This window comes from Alligator mississippiensis, chromosome 3, assembly GCF_030867095.1.
Source record: "Alligator mississippiensis isolate rAllMis1 chromosome 3, rAllMis1, whole genome shotgun sequence".
In the NCBI taxonomy this organism is placed as follows: domain Eukaryota; kingdom Metazoa; phylum Chordata; order Crocodylia; family Alligatoridae; genus Alligator; species Alligator mississippiensis.
Window position 1 is genome coordinate 70,289,794 of NC_081826.1, and position 19,541 is coordinate 70,309,334.

The following is a 19,541-nucleotide window of genomic DNA, read 5'->3' on the forward strand; positions in this document are numbered from 1 at the left end:
CAGCAGCAGCAGCCTCCCCTCATGTGGTACACACATCTGGGGTCCCGCACCCCTGGGAGGGCTGCCAGGCTGTGCTGGGCTCCTCCTGGGGCTGCAAGCCTCCAAATTGGTGTGCTGGATGAAGGGAGGCTGCCACTGCTGCCTGGGAGAGGCAGCAGCAGCAATTTTCTCTGGTGCTGGGCATATCCCATGCCCAGCGCCGGTCCCAGGTGGCAGAGGCAGCCTCCTCTCATCCAGGGTGTGGATCCAGGGGCTCACACCCCCAGAAGGGCTGCTGGCCTGTGCCAGACTCCTCCCAGGGGTGCAAGCCCCTGTATCTGCACACCGAATAAGAGGAGGCTGCTGCTGCCGCCTGGGACCAGCGCTGAAGCCAAATAAGCCTGGCTTTGAAACTCAAAACATTTTGAAACTTTTGAAACTTTCTGAGCGCCTTCGTTTCATTTTGAAGCTGTTTCAAAGCTTTTTGTTACATTTCGATTTTGCTGTTTTGAGCTTGAAACACATCAAAACAGTTTTGAAATGAAACACCCGATGAAGTTTTGCACAGCCCTAATGACATTATGCATTAACCTATGACTGCTCTGAAAGTATTCTAACTTTATGACAGCATAACATTCCACAGATTTAAAACATTATAAAGATAACCTGTAACAGCACCCTTAGTATCCCCCTGCTACTCTTTTTGCTTTCTTCTTCCTTTCTATGTAGAGCAATTGTTCTTGTTATGTGGCTGCTAAGACCAAGACATGCCTTGAAAGTGCAAGGAAAGGTAAGCTTGAGTTAGACCAGTCAAAAATTTTCCATGAAACCTACTGAAAACTGCATTGTAGATGTATACACGTGCCTTTTACATGCTTTTCTGTGTATTTATATACAATATGACATCTTTTGCAATATATTATATATGTGTGTGTGCGTGTGTGTGCAACACCCCCACACACTGGGGTTGTGTATGGCAAAGTGTGTGCTTTTGATTGTATACTGTGTGTGTGTGTGTGTGTGTGTGTGTTTTATATGGGCAAGATGGTCCCTGTTGTTCTGACCATTTGCTCTGCACATGGAAAGCTGGGGCCTTGTATTTGGGCAAGATATGTAAAATCCTCTGGCCTGATTGGCTAGGGTGAGTAAAAACCTTTTAGGCAGATTGGTTAAGAGAAAAACTGGAGTGTGGTACTCCCTGACTGGAAAAGGCCATGGTGATGTCATGCAGAAGGATATAAGGTGATCTAGGCTGGTTTTGGGGAGAAGATGCTGCTGCTAGGGGTTGCTGAAGAATGAAAGATTCTCCAGAGGAGAAGGAATTTGCAGATAGAGAAAGGAAAAACTCAGGTGCAGGAGGAAGAGAGGGAGAATTGTCCCAGTGTCTTGGAACTCCTTCCTCCTTTTTTTAACCTCTTTTCTGAAGTTTTAAGGGATTAATCCTGGGGAGGAGGGCATTGGTTCCTTGGGTTGGCTGGCTAGGAATTAGGCCTGACAGTTTTAAACATGGTTGAAACCTAGGAGTTTCTAATCCTACCAGCTTTGGGCCAGGGTTGAGGTTTGCAGCTTTCTGCTTTTAGTGGACCTGCATGATCCAAACCACCTGCAGCCCAGGCCTAGAGGGTAGGCCTGGCTTTTCCCTTCTGTTTCTTTTGGTAGTCCTTTGCTCCAGTTAAGCTGTGTGGCTGGGCCAGCTGTAGCCAGTAATCAACCTCCATTTTGAGTTTGTCCTGCAATTTGCAGTTCAGCAGGGTGCGTGCATGCTGGCTGGAACTGTAGTGTCCACTCCCCCTTCCCCAGCCTCTCCATGGGAGCAAAGATAGGCTTTTTACCCCTCCTTAAGGAGCAACGGACCCCTTGCAATACAGAAGGACTCACACTCTCGAGCAGCTGCCTGCAGCACAGTGTACCCAAGGAGCAGCTCATAGGACTCTCCAATGTGAGCCCCCCTCTCTAGCCCATTGCTGAAGGGCAGGTATAGGGCTACAGGCCCCTGAAACTACCCATTGGGGAACCCCAAGTCCCACACTGCCTGGGTATGGGTGAAGTGTGATGTATGTGAGATCCGGGGACAGCAGGGCAGACCCTACAATGAGAGGCTACAGGACCTGAACCTGTTCAGCCTTCACAAGAGAAGGCTGAGGGGGGACCTTGTGACTGTCTATAAACTCACTAGGGGGGACCAGAAGGGTTTGGGGGAGACCTTCTTTCCCCTAGCGCCCCCCAGGATAACAAGGAATAATGGCCACAAGTTGTTGGAGAGTAGATTTAGATTAGACATCCGTAGGAACTACTTCACAGTTAGGGCGGCTAGGATCTGGAACCAATTTCCAGGGGAAGTGGTGCTGGCTTCTACCCTGGGGGTCTTTAAGAAGCGGCTCGATACCTACCTGGCTGGGGTCACTTGAGCCCAGTTCCCCTCCTGCCCAGGCAGGGGGTTGGACTTGAAGATCTACAAGGTCCCTTCCGACCCTACTTCTATGATTCTATAAGTGTCCCCCCAAGAGGGTGCCACCTACAGACTTCGTAGTTAATAGTGTTTTAAAATTATATTTAGTGTTTTCTTTTGGTTTTTTTGTTTTGATTCTCTAATAAATTTGGGGTTTTGTGTTTACACTGCTTGCAAGGAGAGGTTTTGTTTATATGGGACACCCCAGCAAATGTAGTGTTCCCAGATTTCTGGGTGGGGGCTTGAGCTACTGGTATAATTTATGGGGTACCCCGAAATGTGAACCTGGCCCTTCTTGCTGCTGACCAGTGTCTGGCAGAAGGGATATATATATATATATATATATATATATATATATACACACACACACACACACACACACACACACACACAAACACACACACACACACACACACACACAAAGCGTGTTTTATAGACATGCTCTAGGAGTGGGGGGTGGGTATTTTAATTAGAGGGGCTCCGAGAGCTGCTCTAATCAAAGTACCCAGAGTGTTATGTGTATCAGCATCCCCGTACTGAAACATACTTTTGTTGAAGTGCCGCACTGCCATTTTTCAGTGTAGGGACTCTGATACATGGGAGACTGCAGTCTGCTGGAGAGTGGTAATTACCATGTTTCAGCAGACTCAATTAACCGAGTCTGCTTCAATGTGCTGTAATTACAGCACATCAGAGCAGCCTCACATTTGTATAGGTGCCCATATATATTACACACACACACACACACACACGTACACATACGTAGACACATGTACTATTCCGTTTTTCATGGAAAAATAATTTTTTTTTCACTGAATAACCAAAGCCCCAGCTGTAATGTTATGGAAAATAAACAAAAAGCAGTAGAAGTTCAAAAAAAGCTTTATGGGCTTTATTGACAAAAAAAAATGTGATTATATTCTAAACTTTGCCGCAGTGGTGAACAACATAGGAGAGGTCAACTGGGACAATCTGTGGACCATAAGGAAACTACCAGGTGGTGCTTTGGAACTGTCTAAGGCTAAGGACACACATTCAAAAAGCCTGAACCTGAATTGATTCAATCTTTGCAGGTTAGTCTAACCTACCTAGGCTAAACCAGTTTGTGAAAAAATGCAGGCACATGTCTGTGGTGGCTCATGCTAGAACCTGGGGGGGTGCTAGAGCAGCCCTCCCTCCCTTCCATAGTGCTGAACTAAGGAGGGCAAGGCTAGGCCCCGGTAGGACACTCCAATTAGGGAGGGTCTCCTCCCTTCCCCACCAACCAGCCCAGTAGGAAATTTATAACAGTGTTTATCACCGCTAACTCAGTGTTATCACCCCATTAAGAAAACAACAGAGGGACATTATCAGCTACCTGCCTTTGTCCCGTCTGCCACAACACAGACCGTAGCCAGAATGTGGTTTGCTAGCTAATGCTGTGTGTCTGTATAAGGCAGAGTGGATGGGGCAAGCCCTGCTTGGAGGTGTGTGCATGGGGGGGGGGGGGGGGGGTGGAACCAGAAGCCCAGCAGATGCCTGCAGTCTCTGTTGGAGCTGCAGCCAGGGAGCAGAGAGGAGGGGTCAGCCCTGCTGTGGAGCAGAGAACCCAGCCCAGCCCAGAGAGCATGATGGGATGCTGTGGGAGTCTGATTTAACTTAAATTAGCCAGGGGACTGAGACAAACATTGCATAAACTGGTTTGACCCAAATCAGTTAAGTCTGATACTGCATTAAACCAAGTATATCTCAAACCAGTTTCAAGCCATTTTCAAACTGATTTATGTGCACTGAACGTCTGTTCTGTTACAGGTTTAAACCAGTTTCTGATCACTTAAACAGGTTTATGTGTAATGTCTATCCCTAGTGCAAGGGTCTGGGCTGTAGAACTGAAAGAAACAGATGGACTAGTGCTTTTCAACATCTTTATCAATTATTTGGATGGGGGAGTGAAAAGCTCGCTGACCAAGTATGTGAATGACACCAAGTTATGGGGCAGTGTGGCCATGCTAGAAGATAGGTTGATGATACAGGTTGACTTGGACAGGGCAGAGAGTTGGGAAGACTGGAACCAGATAAAGTTTAACACTTCTTAGTGTAAGGTGCTCCATCTGGGGGCAAATAATCCTCAACATGCATACAGGCTGACAGCCTGACCTGCACCACAGCTGAAAGGGACCTACGGGTAATGATTGCCTACAGCATGAATATGAGCCATCAGTGCAATGCGGTGGTCAGCAGGACAAACAACATGATGCATGCATCAACCGATGCATCTCATGTAAAACTAAGGAAGTGATATTCCCGCTGTACTCAGCACTGGTGAGACTGCAGTTGGAGTACTGCGTCCAGTTCTGGGTGCTGCACTTCAATAAGGATGTGGAAAAACTTGAGAGGGACCAGAGAAGAGCCACCAGTATGATCAGAGACTTGCAAGGCAAGCCATATGAGGATAGGCTGAGGGACCTGGGCCTCTTTAGCCTAAAGAAGAGAAGGTTGCGAGGGGACTTGATAGTCGCTTACCGCTATATCAAAGAAGTGCATCAGGAGCTTGGTAAACAACTGTTTACTAGGGCATCCCTGGGGAATACCAGGACCAATGGATATAAATTCTGGAAGGCCACTTCAGCCTTAATACCAGGAAAAACTCCTTCACAGTCATGGTGTCCAGACTGTGCAATAAACTCCCTCCAGAGATGGTGCAGTCATCTATTGTGGAGGTTTTCAAGAGGAGACTGGACACTCACCTTGCTGGGGTCACTTGACCCCAGTTGTTTTTCTGCCTAGAGTGCGGGGGCTGGGCCCGATGATCTGCAAGGTCCCTTCCAGCCCTAACAGTCTATGAATCTACGAAACCAGAATGCTGGAATTAGTATTCCTAGCACATCTGGGAGTCTTGGAGGAGAGGATTCCCCTAAAGTTGCCCAGATAATGGAAATAAATGCTAAACTTTCTAACCAAAGCCACAAAACTTGAAATATAATGGGAAGGTGAAGATTTTTGGCACCACTAACCTCTAGTGGTGGCCCAGTCCTTATACAGGCTGGTTCCTTAAATTCATAGAAACTCACAGGCCCAGTACATTCACCCTCCCAAGGGTAGTGCCAGAACCCCAAGAAGGCCAGATGCTGTTGATCACCTTCACTCCTGTATAGACAAAGGAGTAGTCTCTTATTCCTCCTCTTTGAGAAACCTTGCAAGGAAGGCTGGAGGAATGAAGGGCCTGAAGAAGGTGCGTGTGCCACACAGCAAAGGGGGCTGAGGATGAGGAAAGATACACCAAGGTCTACTTAACATGTTATCATTAAAAAAACCCCAACAAAACCCATTGGGTTTAATAGTTCAAGTGCAACTGAAAGTTATACACAAGACGTGTGAGGATACTGTTAAATTTTGTTCTTGTCTATAAAGACAAAGCAGTGTTTAAACTAAACTGCCTTTCTTGCAGTGATTTATTCTATTTAACTGAATTTGAAAACAAATATGGCTGCCCATACATAATACTTGTTTGTGCATTCTACCAAGTCGTATGTACACATTATTGAAATGCAAACATACATCATCAGTGTAAGCCTAAGTGTGCCACATTTTTACCCATCTCTCACATTCATGTAATAGAGATGGTACTATTATCTGAAATTAAACAGAAGTCTAAGATGGGGCCTGTTGTGATTATTAATGGAGTATGACTTGATAGATTTTTATAATTTTGATAAGGCCCAGTGCACGCAGAATTTTAATAATGTCCCTTATTTTCCCTTAAAGAAATAAACTTGTACTGACATGCCACAGCAGTTCATGAGACTGAATGCAAAGTTTAGTTTGCTGGTTAGGCTTATCCAAAACATGATTGGTCATAAATTTTCTCAGAAGAAATATCATCCTCCATTAGAGATACTATAAGTGATTTAACCTGGTAGGGGACTGCTTATAAATATCATGTGAAAATCCTTGCTTCAGGACTCTACAAGCATTTCAATGTTATTTCCCTATCTTCAAAACAGGGAAAGATGAACACCCCCCCCCCCCCCCAACAAAACAAAACAAGACATCCAACCCAGAAAGAGAGCAATGTTTTCCTGTTACACTGTGTACGGCCTGATAGAGACCACTATATTTGGGTCCCAACACAGGGACATGTGCATTTTAGCTCTCCTTGATCTAAATAGGCTGCCATAAACTTTCTTATCTCATATCCCTTAAAAAAGAGAATATATCCTCATAACCCATAATTGCTACATGTCTAAGAACAATACTGACCTTAGGCCTGTGGTTCACAAACTTTTTTTGGACTCAAGGCATCCCTCAGTGGACTTAGAGCACGCCTCCATAGCTTTTGTGAACTGAATGGCACCAAATGTCAAAAAATAATTTATATATTACAGTGCTTATCTACTTACACAGGGGCTGGACATTAGGCATGGCAAGGACAAGCCTGAGCCTGATTTATCAGATTAGTTTACCTGCTTATCTCTTCACATCTCATGGCATCCTTCAAAGGATCTGGCAACACCCCAGGGTGCCCCAACTCCCTGGTTGAGAATCACTGCCCTAGACTATCAGGGATTTAATTAAGCACACGTTTGCTCACAATTCCAGCCTGCTGGGCACTCTGGGTGCCTATAGATGTGTTCATTAGTGTTCTAATTAGAATGCTCCAGTGTCACCTCAGAGTTATGTGTATTAACATCCCCTCCCCCATTTCAAAATGGCTACAAGAGTACTTTTAACTAAAGATCATCAAATAAGCTTTAGTTAAAGCACTGCCATGGCCATTTTGAAATGCAGCGGGGTTTAATATACATGACAGTTAACTGTTTTAATTAGTGGCTGTCCAGAAAATGCTCTAATTAAAATGCCCCCCCCCTCCACTCCAACCATGTGTATTATAGGCAGCCTCTAGGTTTACAATTACCTCCTCAGACACATGTAATAGTGAAAGCAAACAGACACAAAGACATTGCAAAATTATAATGGTCTTAATTGATCTACATGCAACATATTCTAATAAGTAGTAACTAGGAAACACATAATCACGTTATTATTTAACAACTTAGACAGAAATAGGGCTGGAAGGGATATCTATAGGTCATCTAGTCCAACCCCCTGCCTGAGGCTGAATCATCTTATCCAAACCATCTCATAAAAAGCCATAATCTAACCTCTTAGTAAAACTACAGTCAGCCCTGACAAAACAAGACCTAATAGCTTAACCTGCCATAGGTTAAGCAGGGAGACCATGGAAGCCAATGTCCTGCTTCTGTAAAAGGTTGTTAATATACAATCAAGAGATTTCAGGTAGGGGCCCATGCTCCCTGCTACGGGGGTAGGCAAAACCTCCCACAGTCCAATCTGACCATGAGATAAAAATTTTTCCTGACTCCAAATATGGTGACCAGTTTGACCTCGAGTGAAAGGTAAAGACCCTCTAGGCAAGAAGCTCCAGGCTGAAGCTCTGGAAGGAGCACTAGCGCACCCCAGTCAAAATTATCAGTTTTGGCTGTAGTCAACACCCAGTGCTTCTGAGGAAGGCTAAAAAAATCCTGACAGCAGTGGGGGAATGTGGTGGGGGGATGCCCTCCCAGCCCCACAGGGCAAACAGCAAAACCCAAAAACATGGGAAATAACCTGTAGTTAGAACATAGTCATAGCTATTCCTAGATCATCCCCAACCAGTGGCTGCCCAACCTCTTCTTCCAGTGATGGAGAATCCACAGGCAGTCTGCAGCAGGGCACTAAGATGTGCCTGCTCCTTAAGGCTGAAGAAGCCTGGCCAGGGAGGCTGGCAGGCTCCCCAGCTGCAGGTTGTCAAAGTAACAGCCTAAGGAAGCAACTGGCCATACCTGCTGACATCACCTGACCGGCAGGAGGTGGGGTTCTGGGATATATAAGCCCACGCTGTAGATAGCAGTCGTGTTCTTTCCAGTAACTGACAAGGAAGGAGCTCCTGCCTGCTGAAGCTACTTTAGACTTGGTGCTGCCTGCCTAGCTCTCCCAGTACTTCCTGCTCTGCTATCTAAGTGCTACATGACTACAGTGAGTCTCCCAGGTACCTAGAATAGGGCCATGTTACTCTGAGTGGAAGTCTGTACCCTTAAAGAGGCATAGCACCGTTGTTACTGTTAGTATTTAAGTTATAGCCTAGGGGCTTGTGTTTGTGTTCATGTTTACCCTGGAGGATTGGGATGAGGCTAGAAGGGGAGGCTTGGATGCCTTATTAGTGCCTGGAGAGAGACGGGGCATATGATTTGGTAGAGCCTGATGTCAGGCACAGTGAGCATAGCGCCAGAGGGGCAACTAAAGGGGTGCAGAGCCAGGTGCACGGGAGAGAGGCACTGAGCCAGGTATCTGAGAGAGATACAGAAAGCCAGACACCAGAGGCCCCAGTGGCTGCATGTTGCAGAGAGACAAGAGCCAGAGGGATTAATGCCAGGGGTGTATAGAGTTGATGGTGGTAATAACACCTGTGAGGCATGGGGCATGTGTAGGGAAGGTCACAGTATGTATATACAGTTTGGTATAGTTCAGTGCATGAAAGGCAGCCTCCTACCTAATAAACTACTTAATTATTTACTAACAAAGCATGGCAGGTGAGATAGGTGGGTGGACTGTCCAAGCCAGGTGGGTAGGCCAACGCAGAGGGTGGCCTCAGGATGGACCCCTGTCACACAGTCCATTTCACTGTTTTAAGGTTCTAACAGTGAAAAAGTATTTTTTCCTGGTATCCAATTTTGTTAGCACATAATATGAACAAAAGACAATATTCCATCACTCAATTATTTTAGCTCTGTACCCTAAAATGTAGTTATACCACAGGAAAAGCATGCCCTTTTCACCCCAATAACATTACCATCATACTGTGGTTAAGTCTTCACAGAATTGATCACATGCTCTGAGTATATGTATTTGTCTTCCTCTAGACAGGCACACATTATACTAAACTTAATAAATATGAAGCAGAAATATAAGTTATATGTATGATTTATCAGATTCTGAATGTTAAGAAGCAACAGATCTTACTGAACTGAAAATAAAGTCACAGTGATAACATTTAATAAGGGCTGTGCTTTAATATTTGCACCTTCCAAAACCACTTTGTCATAGCACAGACTGACATACCTTATGGACTATTGTGGTAGAACTTTGGTTTCCAACCAGTTGGGGTGAAGGAAAAGAAACCACTGTAACTGTTCTAAACTGGCTAGAATTAACCACAGGTAGTATATGGCTGAGTCGCATGTCTCCCTGGAGAAAAACCTGAATGATTCTTAAAGAAAAGAGAGTTATTCAGAGACTGATTTCACTGTTAAAGTTTTACCACCATGAATGGTGCATGCCCCTGGTGGCTGAGGAGGCATGACTGTGCCAGTGGCGGTGGGAGCCCAGTGGTGGTGAGTAGGGAGCTCCCGCAGATGCCACCAACACTGTTGAGGGAGGAGGAGCAAGCACCAACCACAGATCAGCAACCACCTGTAGGCGCTACCAACAGCGGCAGCTAGGGGCAATCATGGACTGGCAGTGGGGTGGTCAGCGGCGATTGCCTGCAGGTGCCATTGACAGTGTTGGTGGCACCTTTTTGGAGGGGGTGCATGTGCACCCCCTATGTGTTGCCCGTTTACCACTAGAAGCCCTCTGTAACTGGAAATAAGCCTAATTTGGGACCTAGAGGCCATGCCTACATGAGACACTGACTACACAGTAGCCCAGTACTACTGTGCAGTAGCGTTGTATGGGCAAAACTGTGATGTGACATAATGCTACTGCACAGTAGCACCACAAAAAGGCATTTGCCAGTGCTACTGTGCAGTAACTTGGGTTACTGCACATTTATTTAGTACTTGTCTGTACAAGCACTAAATAAATGTGCAGTAATGTCTTGTGTAGATGGGACCAGAGTCTCCATGGGCCGTGTGTAGACGAAACAAGAGGCATATGTGCACAACACTTTAAAGTAGGCTAAATGCTTTTGCACCACTCTAATGGTGTTAGTGCATGCCTCGGTGGCATATTGCACATCAATTCCAGCCGCTGTAGGAAATTTGGTGGCATAACACACCTTAAATGACTTGGGGTGCAGCAAACTAAAACTCTTTTGAGGAGTTTTAGTTTGCTGCCCCTACAGCCACAGAGCAAAGCACCGGGCTCCGTGCAGCTCCTCGGTTCTGTAGAAAGCCCTGCAGGCAGCTTGACAGCAGCCCGGGAAAGCAGGGTCCGCCCAAGAAAAGTGGTAAGCCTGATTTCTTACCCCTACCCTTGAAGCCTGCCTGCCTGCTTGAACTGTGTGGGGGCCTGGTGCTTCCCTCTGTGGCCACAATGCCTCCTGGGACTGCCCAAGCAGGTTGCCCGTGGGCAGGTGCTACCTGGTGGGGGGCCACAGATGCCATGGAGGGAAGCGCCAGTCCCTCTTCCCTCCCCCCTGCAGCCCAGGGAGCATTCTGCCTGCCAGCAGCTTGCCTCCCCCTCTCTACCAGTGAGGCTGGTAAGTCAGAGGGGTGTGTGCATGACATGGGGTTTAAACAGCCCTAAATTGAAGTGGTGTCTTCGTCTACACACACCCCATTACTATCATTTTGGGCAGGAAGAAGCTGGATTTCCAAAGCCTGTCCTTCCCCCAAAGTGTAAGTTTATGTAGGTTCCAAACATGGAAAGAGCCTTCTTTCCTGCTTCTATTTTGATCATGGCTGGAATGTCATGCAAACTCTCATTTTTTTTAGACTTGTACAGAACAGTGGAAAACAACAGAACTGAACAACAGAACTGGTGCTATTTCTGCCATTGTGATTTGAACTCTTATGAGGACCACCTGTAAGACTTTAGCGATATTAATACAAAGTTTCATCCTGCATCTTAACCAGGGTTTGACCTTCAACCTTAAAGCTATATTCCAACCCAAATCTAATCCAAAAATAAATCCCACTTTTTCAACCCTCCTCTTGTCCCTTTGATCTTTCATGCACCCAACCACATACAAAGACACCCCTATAACATTCCATATCCTAAATTTGCAGTTGTTCAAATGTAGGTTTGGTTCTTTGCTGTTGAGCTCTCTTGAGTAAAAAAATATCCTATAGTGCTCATCCTAGAGTTTACAAACACACATTCTACTTTTATCTGACCCTAGTGAAGTCCAAAAGCTTAACCTGGCTCCAGCAAGGATGCAATACCTATTAACTAACTGCTTCCAGCCACTATTTTAGTACATTTCAGAAATATATGGTAGCGTGATTGACAGGAGAAGATTCTGTACTGCGACTGAACACAAAAATAAGTCTCACTGGCCATGTCTACACAAGACACTGATTGTACAGTCATTACGCCCCAGGACTTGTTTAAACAAGTACTAAATAACTGCTAGAAACTAGAGTTACTGTGCAGTAGCATCATGGTATGATTTTTTCATGACACTGTGCAGTAGCTTCCTGCCACCCGATGCTACTGTGCAGTAGTCACAGGTTATTGTGCAGTCAGCATCTCATGTAGATGCGGCCACTGTCACGAAGCATTAGTTCATAGAACATAAGATATATAAAATTCAAAATGACTTTTAGAGTAGAGTAAAAGCATATATTACAGTCTCTGCTGTCTTCAAGTAATACTTATAGGCTCCCTCTACACATTACACATAAGGAGTGATTAACTTGTTAAACAAACTAAGTTGTGACTCAGCTACACATTCAATCAATTAATGGAATGATAAAACAAGCAGTATGTCACAAACTTATTCCACCAAAAAAAAAAAAGTATAATAAACATGGCTTGTTCTTATGTCACCATTAATATGGCCAGGCATTCCGCTGTGGCTGGGAGTCTCATCAACTGATGGGACTCCCAGCCACAGGGGTGCACTACCCACTGCCAGTCCCACAGTTGATGAGGTCTGCAGTGGGGCCAGGGTTCCATGTGCTGGCTCCACTGTGAAGCCCATCAGCTCACAGCAGCAGAAATTGGTGCAGCGGACCCGGGATAGTGATCCTGGGCTCTCCCTGCACCAGCAGCAAGACATGATAGGATCTGATGTTGATCCCATTATCAATACTCCTGACACGCACATGTGGCATGGCAGGAGGTGTAATTGTGTGAACCACACATCAGATCCTATCATGCCTTTATCTGAGCATCTGGAAGTGCCTATAGGTACACTGAATGTAAAGAGCTTTTGTATTTCACCATATTGTAGATTTTAGAATGTCCATGCGGCAGCTGTTCTCTAAGAGCAGAAATTAGGATCACATGCCTGAGTGTGGAGTGTCCAGTCCTGTGCATTGGACTTGCAGTATTTATCTTAGTGGTAAGGATTCCTTTACTGACACCGAGCTGACAAAGATTTGTATGCTACACATCCTCCTTAGTGCCAGGCCAGTGGGGGAAGCAGGGTGCAGCATGGAAAAAAAAAAAAAAGACTCTGTATCATGCTGATCCTGGACTTCTTTTTTTGATACCTCTTGTGGCTCTTTTAAGTCAATATAAGCAGTGAGAATGGCAAAGGCAGAGCAGCACCTGGCAATGCAAAGAAATTACTGCAATGTATAATTCTGAGTTCAGTATTTGCATTTTGGACATGCCTGAAGATTTAGCCAATGGTCCCTTGTCTACTCATCATTAAACACTGCAATCAGTGAGTTAATCAGGAAGAGCTATTCCAGTTTAGATTCACAATCTCTCTTAATTTCCTTGTGCAAACAAACCTATAGTGAAAATGGCAAACTATAGCATCCCTGATCTCCCCTCCCTGCCCATACACCAAGCAAAAATATTCAACATATATTTTTAGGGAGGCTTATGCTACCTTTCCATTTTATTTTGACTCATATCTTCACTGTTTTAGTGGGATACAGCATGATTACACTCTGTTAGGCAGCTTGGGGTATGGAATAGTTATAATTTCCTGTGCCAACAACTACTATATGAATTAATAAGGAAATTACAGATTATAAATGGAAGAATGTTGGATGGGCACGTCATTAACAGTGATGCTGCAGATATAACAGTTGAAATAGCTGAAACCTAGACATGGTGCAAGGATTACCAGAGATGGTTTACATTGTATTTATCTTAATCCTCTAAAGAAAATGTTCTGAATTCAAAGGTGAAAAGTATCAATTTGCACCTGTAATAGCTATCTTAGTATAAAATTCAGGCAAAAGCCACAATTTTTCTACTCTTCTATCACTAGCAGAGATTCTTATGTGACTTTGAGAAAAAAGTGATTAATTTGGGTTGGGGCAACCATGCAGGAAAATGGCACCAGAAACATTTTGCTATAAAGTTTCATCTAATTAAATTTAGGAGACCCCCCCCCCCCCCCACTTCCCCTCATTAATCTAACACTGCATATTTACCAGGGCTAGAAACAGTGGGGAGTGTTTGAGTGGAGTGGCTTAATTGCCACTTAGTCATTCACTTTCTCAGAGTATAAATCCTCTTAAATAGGTAAGGACAGATCAGAGGAATTATTTTCCTATATCCATTTCACTTGGCATGGGAGAGGGTTTGTCACTAAGTTGGTAGACAGTGGATAAAGAAACAAACAGATTTCAATGGGAGGTAGGCACTGTTTGAAAAATCCCACTGAGTGCATATCAGATCTTTAGGTGCTTAAAATACTTTAAAATTCCAGTCTAGCATCACCTCATTGTTAATCCAGGAAACACTGCTCTAAAGGTTACTTTTTAACTATTCTAAGACAGTCCCTAGAAGGCATGAGGCTGCAATCCACTCTCATCATGTGACCATGCTGACCCCAGAAAAGAGCTTTCCTGTAGAACGAGTACTTTATTTAGGTTGGACTTGGTATTAGAAAATGCATATAATCTTAGGGAAAGTGGTTTAAACACTGTCATGGTAATAGAAATGAGTAACAAATTGTATGCATTTGTTGAAATGCAGTTCACTGTTTCCTTGGAAACTGGAGCATAAGTGTATGAAGCAGTCTATTTTGTGGGTTTATGATATTGTAATCAGTCACACACTGCGTGATTTGTGTGTGTATACATGCACAGTTACAGAGGCCAAGCAATCTTGGCAGTAGATTTCAGTATATATCACATGTTTGATAAAGTACAGCAAAAAGTATTTCTCTGACTGAGTGAATGTGTTAGAGAGTATAACTATGTGAAATCTTTTTCTCAACAGCATACAGTTAAATGTGGCCAAAGTAAAAGACACTAATTTGAAGTTGGGGCCCCTTATTAATCTTTTAGGTTCAATTTTTTATTCCATAGTAGAAAAGAACTGAAGCTTTTATGGGATTTCTTCAGAATCTCAGTCTTGGTAAGATTGCAGTTCTATTCTGAATGGTCCAAATACCAGCCAGTAAGAAACTATTCATTTTACCTAAAGAAAAACATCTAAAAGGAAGTGTTAGTACGTAATTCCAACAGCAGAGAAGCCTAAACCAGTGAGGGGCAACATTTTTGGCAGGCGTGCCACAAATTCGCCTTGCACCCTCCCTGAGTGTCACTGATCCCCATCCTCTGCCTGATCTGATGCTCAGCTTTCTGGTTCCTACTGCGTGTACGCCCTGCCCAATCTCCTGCTTTTCTTTCTGCCCCGTATGTCACTGTACTGCCTGACCCCTCGCTGAACTGCCACATGTCACATACAAAGGCTAACTGGCCACTTGTAGTACTCATCCCACAAGTTGGCCACCCATGGCCTAAAATATCTAACAGGATATATATTGCACACAAGCAAAACCTGGAGTCACCCTTATTAATGTAATGTTAAAAAAATAACTGAGAAATCATAATGTTCTCAAGGAACAATGGGAAATCATAATGTCTGGTTCAGACAGAGCACCTGAAGGCTTGAAAGAAATAACGGTCTGCTGCCCTGCAGTTCCTTGAGGCCTTTTGACTCATTTTTTGTTTGCTTCCAGTTACCAGTCAAGACATATCCAGCCTATGGATTCTGCATTTGCTAAGATATTGTTCCCTCTAAGGCTATAACAACTAAAAAGCTATAGTCAACACTTGTCACCAAATATTCACTATACTCAGAGTTAGAAATACATTAGGATTTAAAAAGGGCCTGCAGCAGTTTGGGAACATTGCTTTTGGCACAAGAGCACATTTCCCAGCAGCTGTGTAACCCCTGGTGTCAAATAGTTTTCCAGACACTACGTTGAAGGCCAAAAAAAGATATTTTTTTTCCATTAGCTTTAGTGCATTTCTCTACTCCATGTTTTAGTGTATAAAGTCTATAAGTTGAATGTTTTAGTGAAGTTTAGCTTTAAATCCTGAGGAGCTTGGGGGTCGGGGGAGGAGGAAGAAGGGCATTATACAGTTAAAAGATAAGGTAGGGCAGGGATTATATTTCCCATAAGGAGAAATGGGGGTGGAAATAAAAATAGGTCTCAGTTCTGCTTTCTTTTCAGTAAGACTCAGAATCATCTGTCCCTTTGCATGTAAAGGCAGGTAGGCCAATACTTTTTTCACTGTCCTTCCACACCTAATGAACTTCTGTTCACCAGGATCACATCAGTGCAGATTGAGCTAGTTTAAAGATTTTGGTGTGAGTGAATTAGCATCCAAATATAGTTGGCGCTCTTCACATAAAGTTTTGGAGAGGGAAAACACTACCAGAGAAACTATTAAATCTAATGAAGGACAGCATGGATATCAGTGCTGTGGGATTAAAAAACCTTTCAATGGGTGCATTACATGGGATGTTTACTGAGGAGCAGACTAATTCGCTTTTCAGTAAACATCTCACGTTTACACATGTGGCTTTATTAGGCCACAGGAAACTAATTTACTCTGCAACAGGGTAGTACTTGTAAATACAAGCACCATCCTGCTGCAGAGTTTTTTACTGCACAGCAGCACACATGTAGACAGCTAGCTGGGGCATGAAGGTGCTTCAGTGCACGAACTGCCTGCTGGCCTCACACTGGAGCACCCCTGTGACCCAGCTGGCCCCTCCACAGCGCAGTGAGCCAGGTTGGAGCAGCCCCAGGCTGGCAGGCTGACCCCTGGCATATTCTGGACATCTTCAAACAGTGTGTTTGGGAGCAACAAACAGGTGCAATAAATGCTGGTGTTTATTGCTTCAATTACTTGCATGTGTAAATGCGTCCAGGGTTATTTAATAAACCAAGTAACCTCTCAAGCTAGTGGGATGCCCCTCTTCATAGCCAGACATCACACTGACTGCTCAGTAATGAAGTGAGACCTATAGATAGCTCCTTGGAAGGAAGACTTTGTGATAATGCTAATCAGTTATCCCCATCACTTTCAGTTTTCAGTCTCAGGGAAAAGAACTAGAAATTTGCTTAAAAATTGGAGTGGAGATTCCCATTTATAGATACATTTTTTAAAATTTTAAATATTTACATTCTTTCAAACTAGGGAGACTGTGACTGCAGTCTGTGGGCTCCAATGATTGATAATAAGTCAGATTGTACCCAACACTGCAAGAGTACATGTTGCAAGGGGAGAGACTGCAAGAAGTGTTTCTCCCTGTAAGAGCCAGGCACACTGAGGGGTAGGTTAGCAAACACTGAATCACTGGGCTTAAAGGGCTGGAACTCCGCCACATTGACAAGTAGCTTGGCCCTTTGCCCAGGAAAGCAGTCTAGGAAGTAGGAGAACCTGGCCCTTTTCTCTCTGTTAATGCTAAGCAAAATGAAATGAGAGAAGGATGTTTATAAACAAAAATTGTTTGCCTATTTATTTAGGTTCATCATTTAAAACCTCCCTCTGCATGTGATCAAAGTACAAGGATGATGATGATAGTCTAGGTTTAGACCTCTATGCATTAGCATAGTGTGGACAACCTTTTTGGCAGATGCCTCACAAGCTAAGCCCCATACCTCCTTGAGTGCCACTCTGATACTCTTCCCCAGCTCCTTGCCCAGTTACTTTGGTTTTTGCTCATTGCCCTATCTGTTGCTGTGTTCTCTGTTCCCTTGCTGATCCACTGTATGCCACACACAGAGACTACCCATGCCACAGGTAGGTCACTCCTGCACTAGAGAATACTGTCCAATCACCTTTGGTAATCTTGGTGCCTCTATGTAACGTAAGACAATCTCCCCATGTTGTGTCAGTCAATTTACTACAGAAAAGTGTTTCCCCCAAATGTTGTTCACATATAGAAGCTGCCAGATTAGGCTGAAGCAGTTTCAGAAATGCTGTCAAGAATGATATACTGCACCCTTGATCCACATACACAACTCCCACTGTTGTCAGTGACAGCTGTGTGCATGGACTGAGGGCACCATATGTAACTATTCAGGGGTTAGGACAACAGAACTTGTAAGTCTCAAAGACTCCTAGCAGGCATTACACTTAAGACATGATTAACTTGTCAATTGTGTCATAAATAGTAACCCAGCCACAAGTTCAGGCAATTAATGGTGGAACAGAACATGATACCATTCACAAAAATATTTCACAGTATATATATATTTTTGTGACTGGTTTTCATTGCATTTTAAATTGAACATGTAGCGATGTAGCCCTGCATTGCAACCTGATGCCAGCTGCATGGTGGGGCTCAGTTGGCACCTCCCCCTGCCCCTGTCGCACCCTTCTGTTTTCAGGGTGCCGAACCTACGAGAGCTCATCAGCTGGGTGAGGGTGCTGGGTCATGGGGAGCCACAGAACTCTCTGTAGGCCAGTGTGGTGCTTAACTTGCCCTGCAGTTCTGCTGAGGACTGAAGACCAATGCGTGTTCTGGTACCAGATTGTGGGAAGCCATGAGGCTCCCTGCAACCCAGTAGCTTGACTCCCTTGTCCTGAAGTTCCCAGGGAGCTGTGGAGCAAGGTACTTGACACATCCCAGCCATGGGGACCCTGGGATCAGGAAGAGGTTCCCTGATCCCAAGGTCCCCAGCATTTCAGGCCCTAAAAACTGTGTGCTCAGCCTGGCTGCACCCACAGTTTTTTGATATCCTCAGTGAATGGGGACCCTGGAATCAGGGAACTTCTCCTGGAACCTGGGGCCCTGGTGTGCTGGGACCTTAAAAAAAAATGTGGGTAGCTGGGCTGTACACAAGACTTCCTGATATTCCTGTGCACAGGGCTCTGGGGTCAGCATCAGTGTGGTCCTAAGGCTAAGGCCAACCACCACCTAAATTGTCAGTCCCAGGATTGTACCAGTTCACGTTGGGCTGCAGACACCTGGCTTTCAACTTGCTGGTGCAAGGGAGGCCTGGGATTATGATCCTGGGCTTCTCCTGTACTGACAGTGCACAGTTAGGACCTGATCCCCATTCCCAAAACTGTATTTCCTGCCATGCACATGTGGCATGACAGGAGGTGCAATTGCTGGGATTGGGTATCCAATTGTAGCACACTACTAAATGAACGTGTGCCAGAAGCTAAAGATTGACACAGCTTGCTGTTCTTGCTCCCACCAACAGATGTGTTCAGAGCAACAAGGGGCCTTTCAACAGATCACTCAATTCCCATTGGCTAGGGACAGAAGTTGCACACAAACTGGTTTAAGTGATCAGAAGCTGGTTTAAACTTGTAACAGAACAGAAGTTCAGTGCACATAAACCAGTTTCAAAATAGCCGAAACTGGCTTAAGATAAACCTGACTGAATGTAGTATCAGATTTAACTGATTTAGGTCAATCTGGTTTATGGAACTTCTGTCCCAGACCCCTTCCCGGTTCAAGTTAAATCACAGTCCCCCAGTATCCGAGGATGCTTTGCAGCCCAGGGCTGGGCTGTACTATCTGCTTGAGCAGAGCAGGGTTGGCACCACCCCTCTGCTGTCTAGCTGGAGAGGGAGTGGGGGTGGGAAACCCAGATGGGAACACAGTCAGGTTTGCCTGGTGGGGGTGGAGCAGCCCCTGTCAGGCATTTCCTGCCTCCTTCCCCCCAACTCACTGCTCGAGTAGCAAGGGGCATGGCAAGCCCTTGTGGCAGCCTGAAGTGAATGGCAGGAGGGAGGTTTAATCCCCCCCTCCCTCTCCTCTTCCACTGGCACAGGACCCCAGCCAAAGTCTGCCAGGCAAAGGTGCAGCAGCCCCGTCAAGCATTTCCCCCTACTCCCCGCTGGAATGGTGGGGGTGTGGCCAGCTCTGGCAGCAGCCTGAGGCAAAGGATTTTAATCTTCCCCTCCTTCCCCTTTCCTACCAGCATGGGACACCAGCTGGAGTCTGCCAGACAGGGGCTTAGCAG

At 45.0% G+C, this 19,541-nt stretch overlaps 1 protein-coding gene across 1 annotated transcript in view; it reads left to right on the plus strand.

Moving 5' to 3' along the window:
* Positions 1–675: 675 nt before the first annotated feature.
* LOC109285942 (uncharacterized) overlaps positions 676–19,541 on the plus strand; it is a 30,006-nt gene continuing 11,140 nt past the window's right edge. Inside the window, exon 1 of the mRNA XM_059724071.1 lies at positions 676–769. Within this exon, the coding sequence (XP_059580054.1) occupies positions 725–769 (45 nt within the window). The 5' untranslated portion in view covers positions 676–724. The remainder of the gene's footprint in view (positions 770–19,541) is intronic.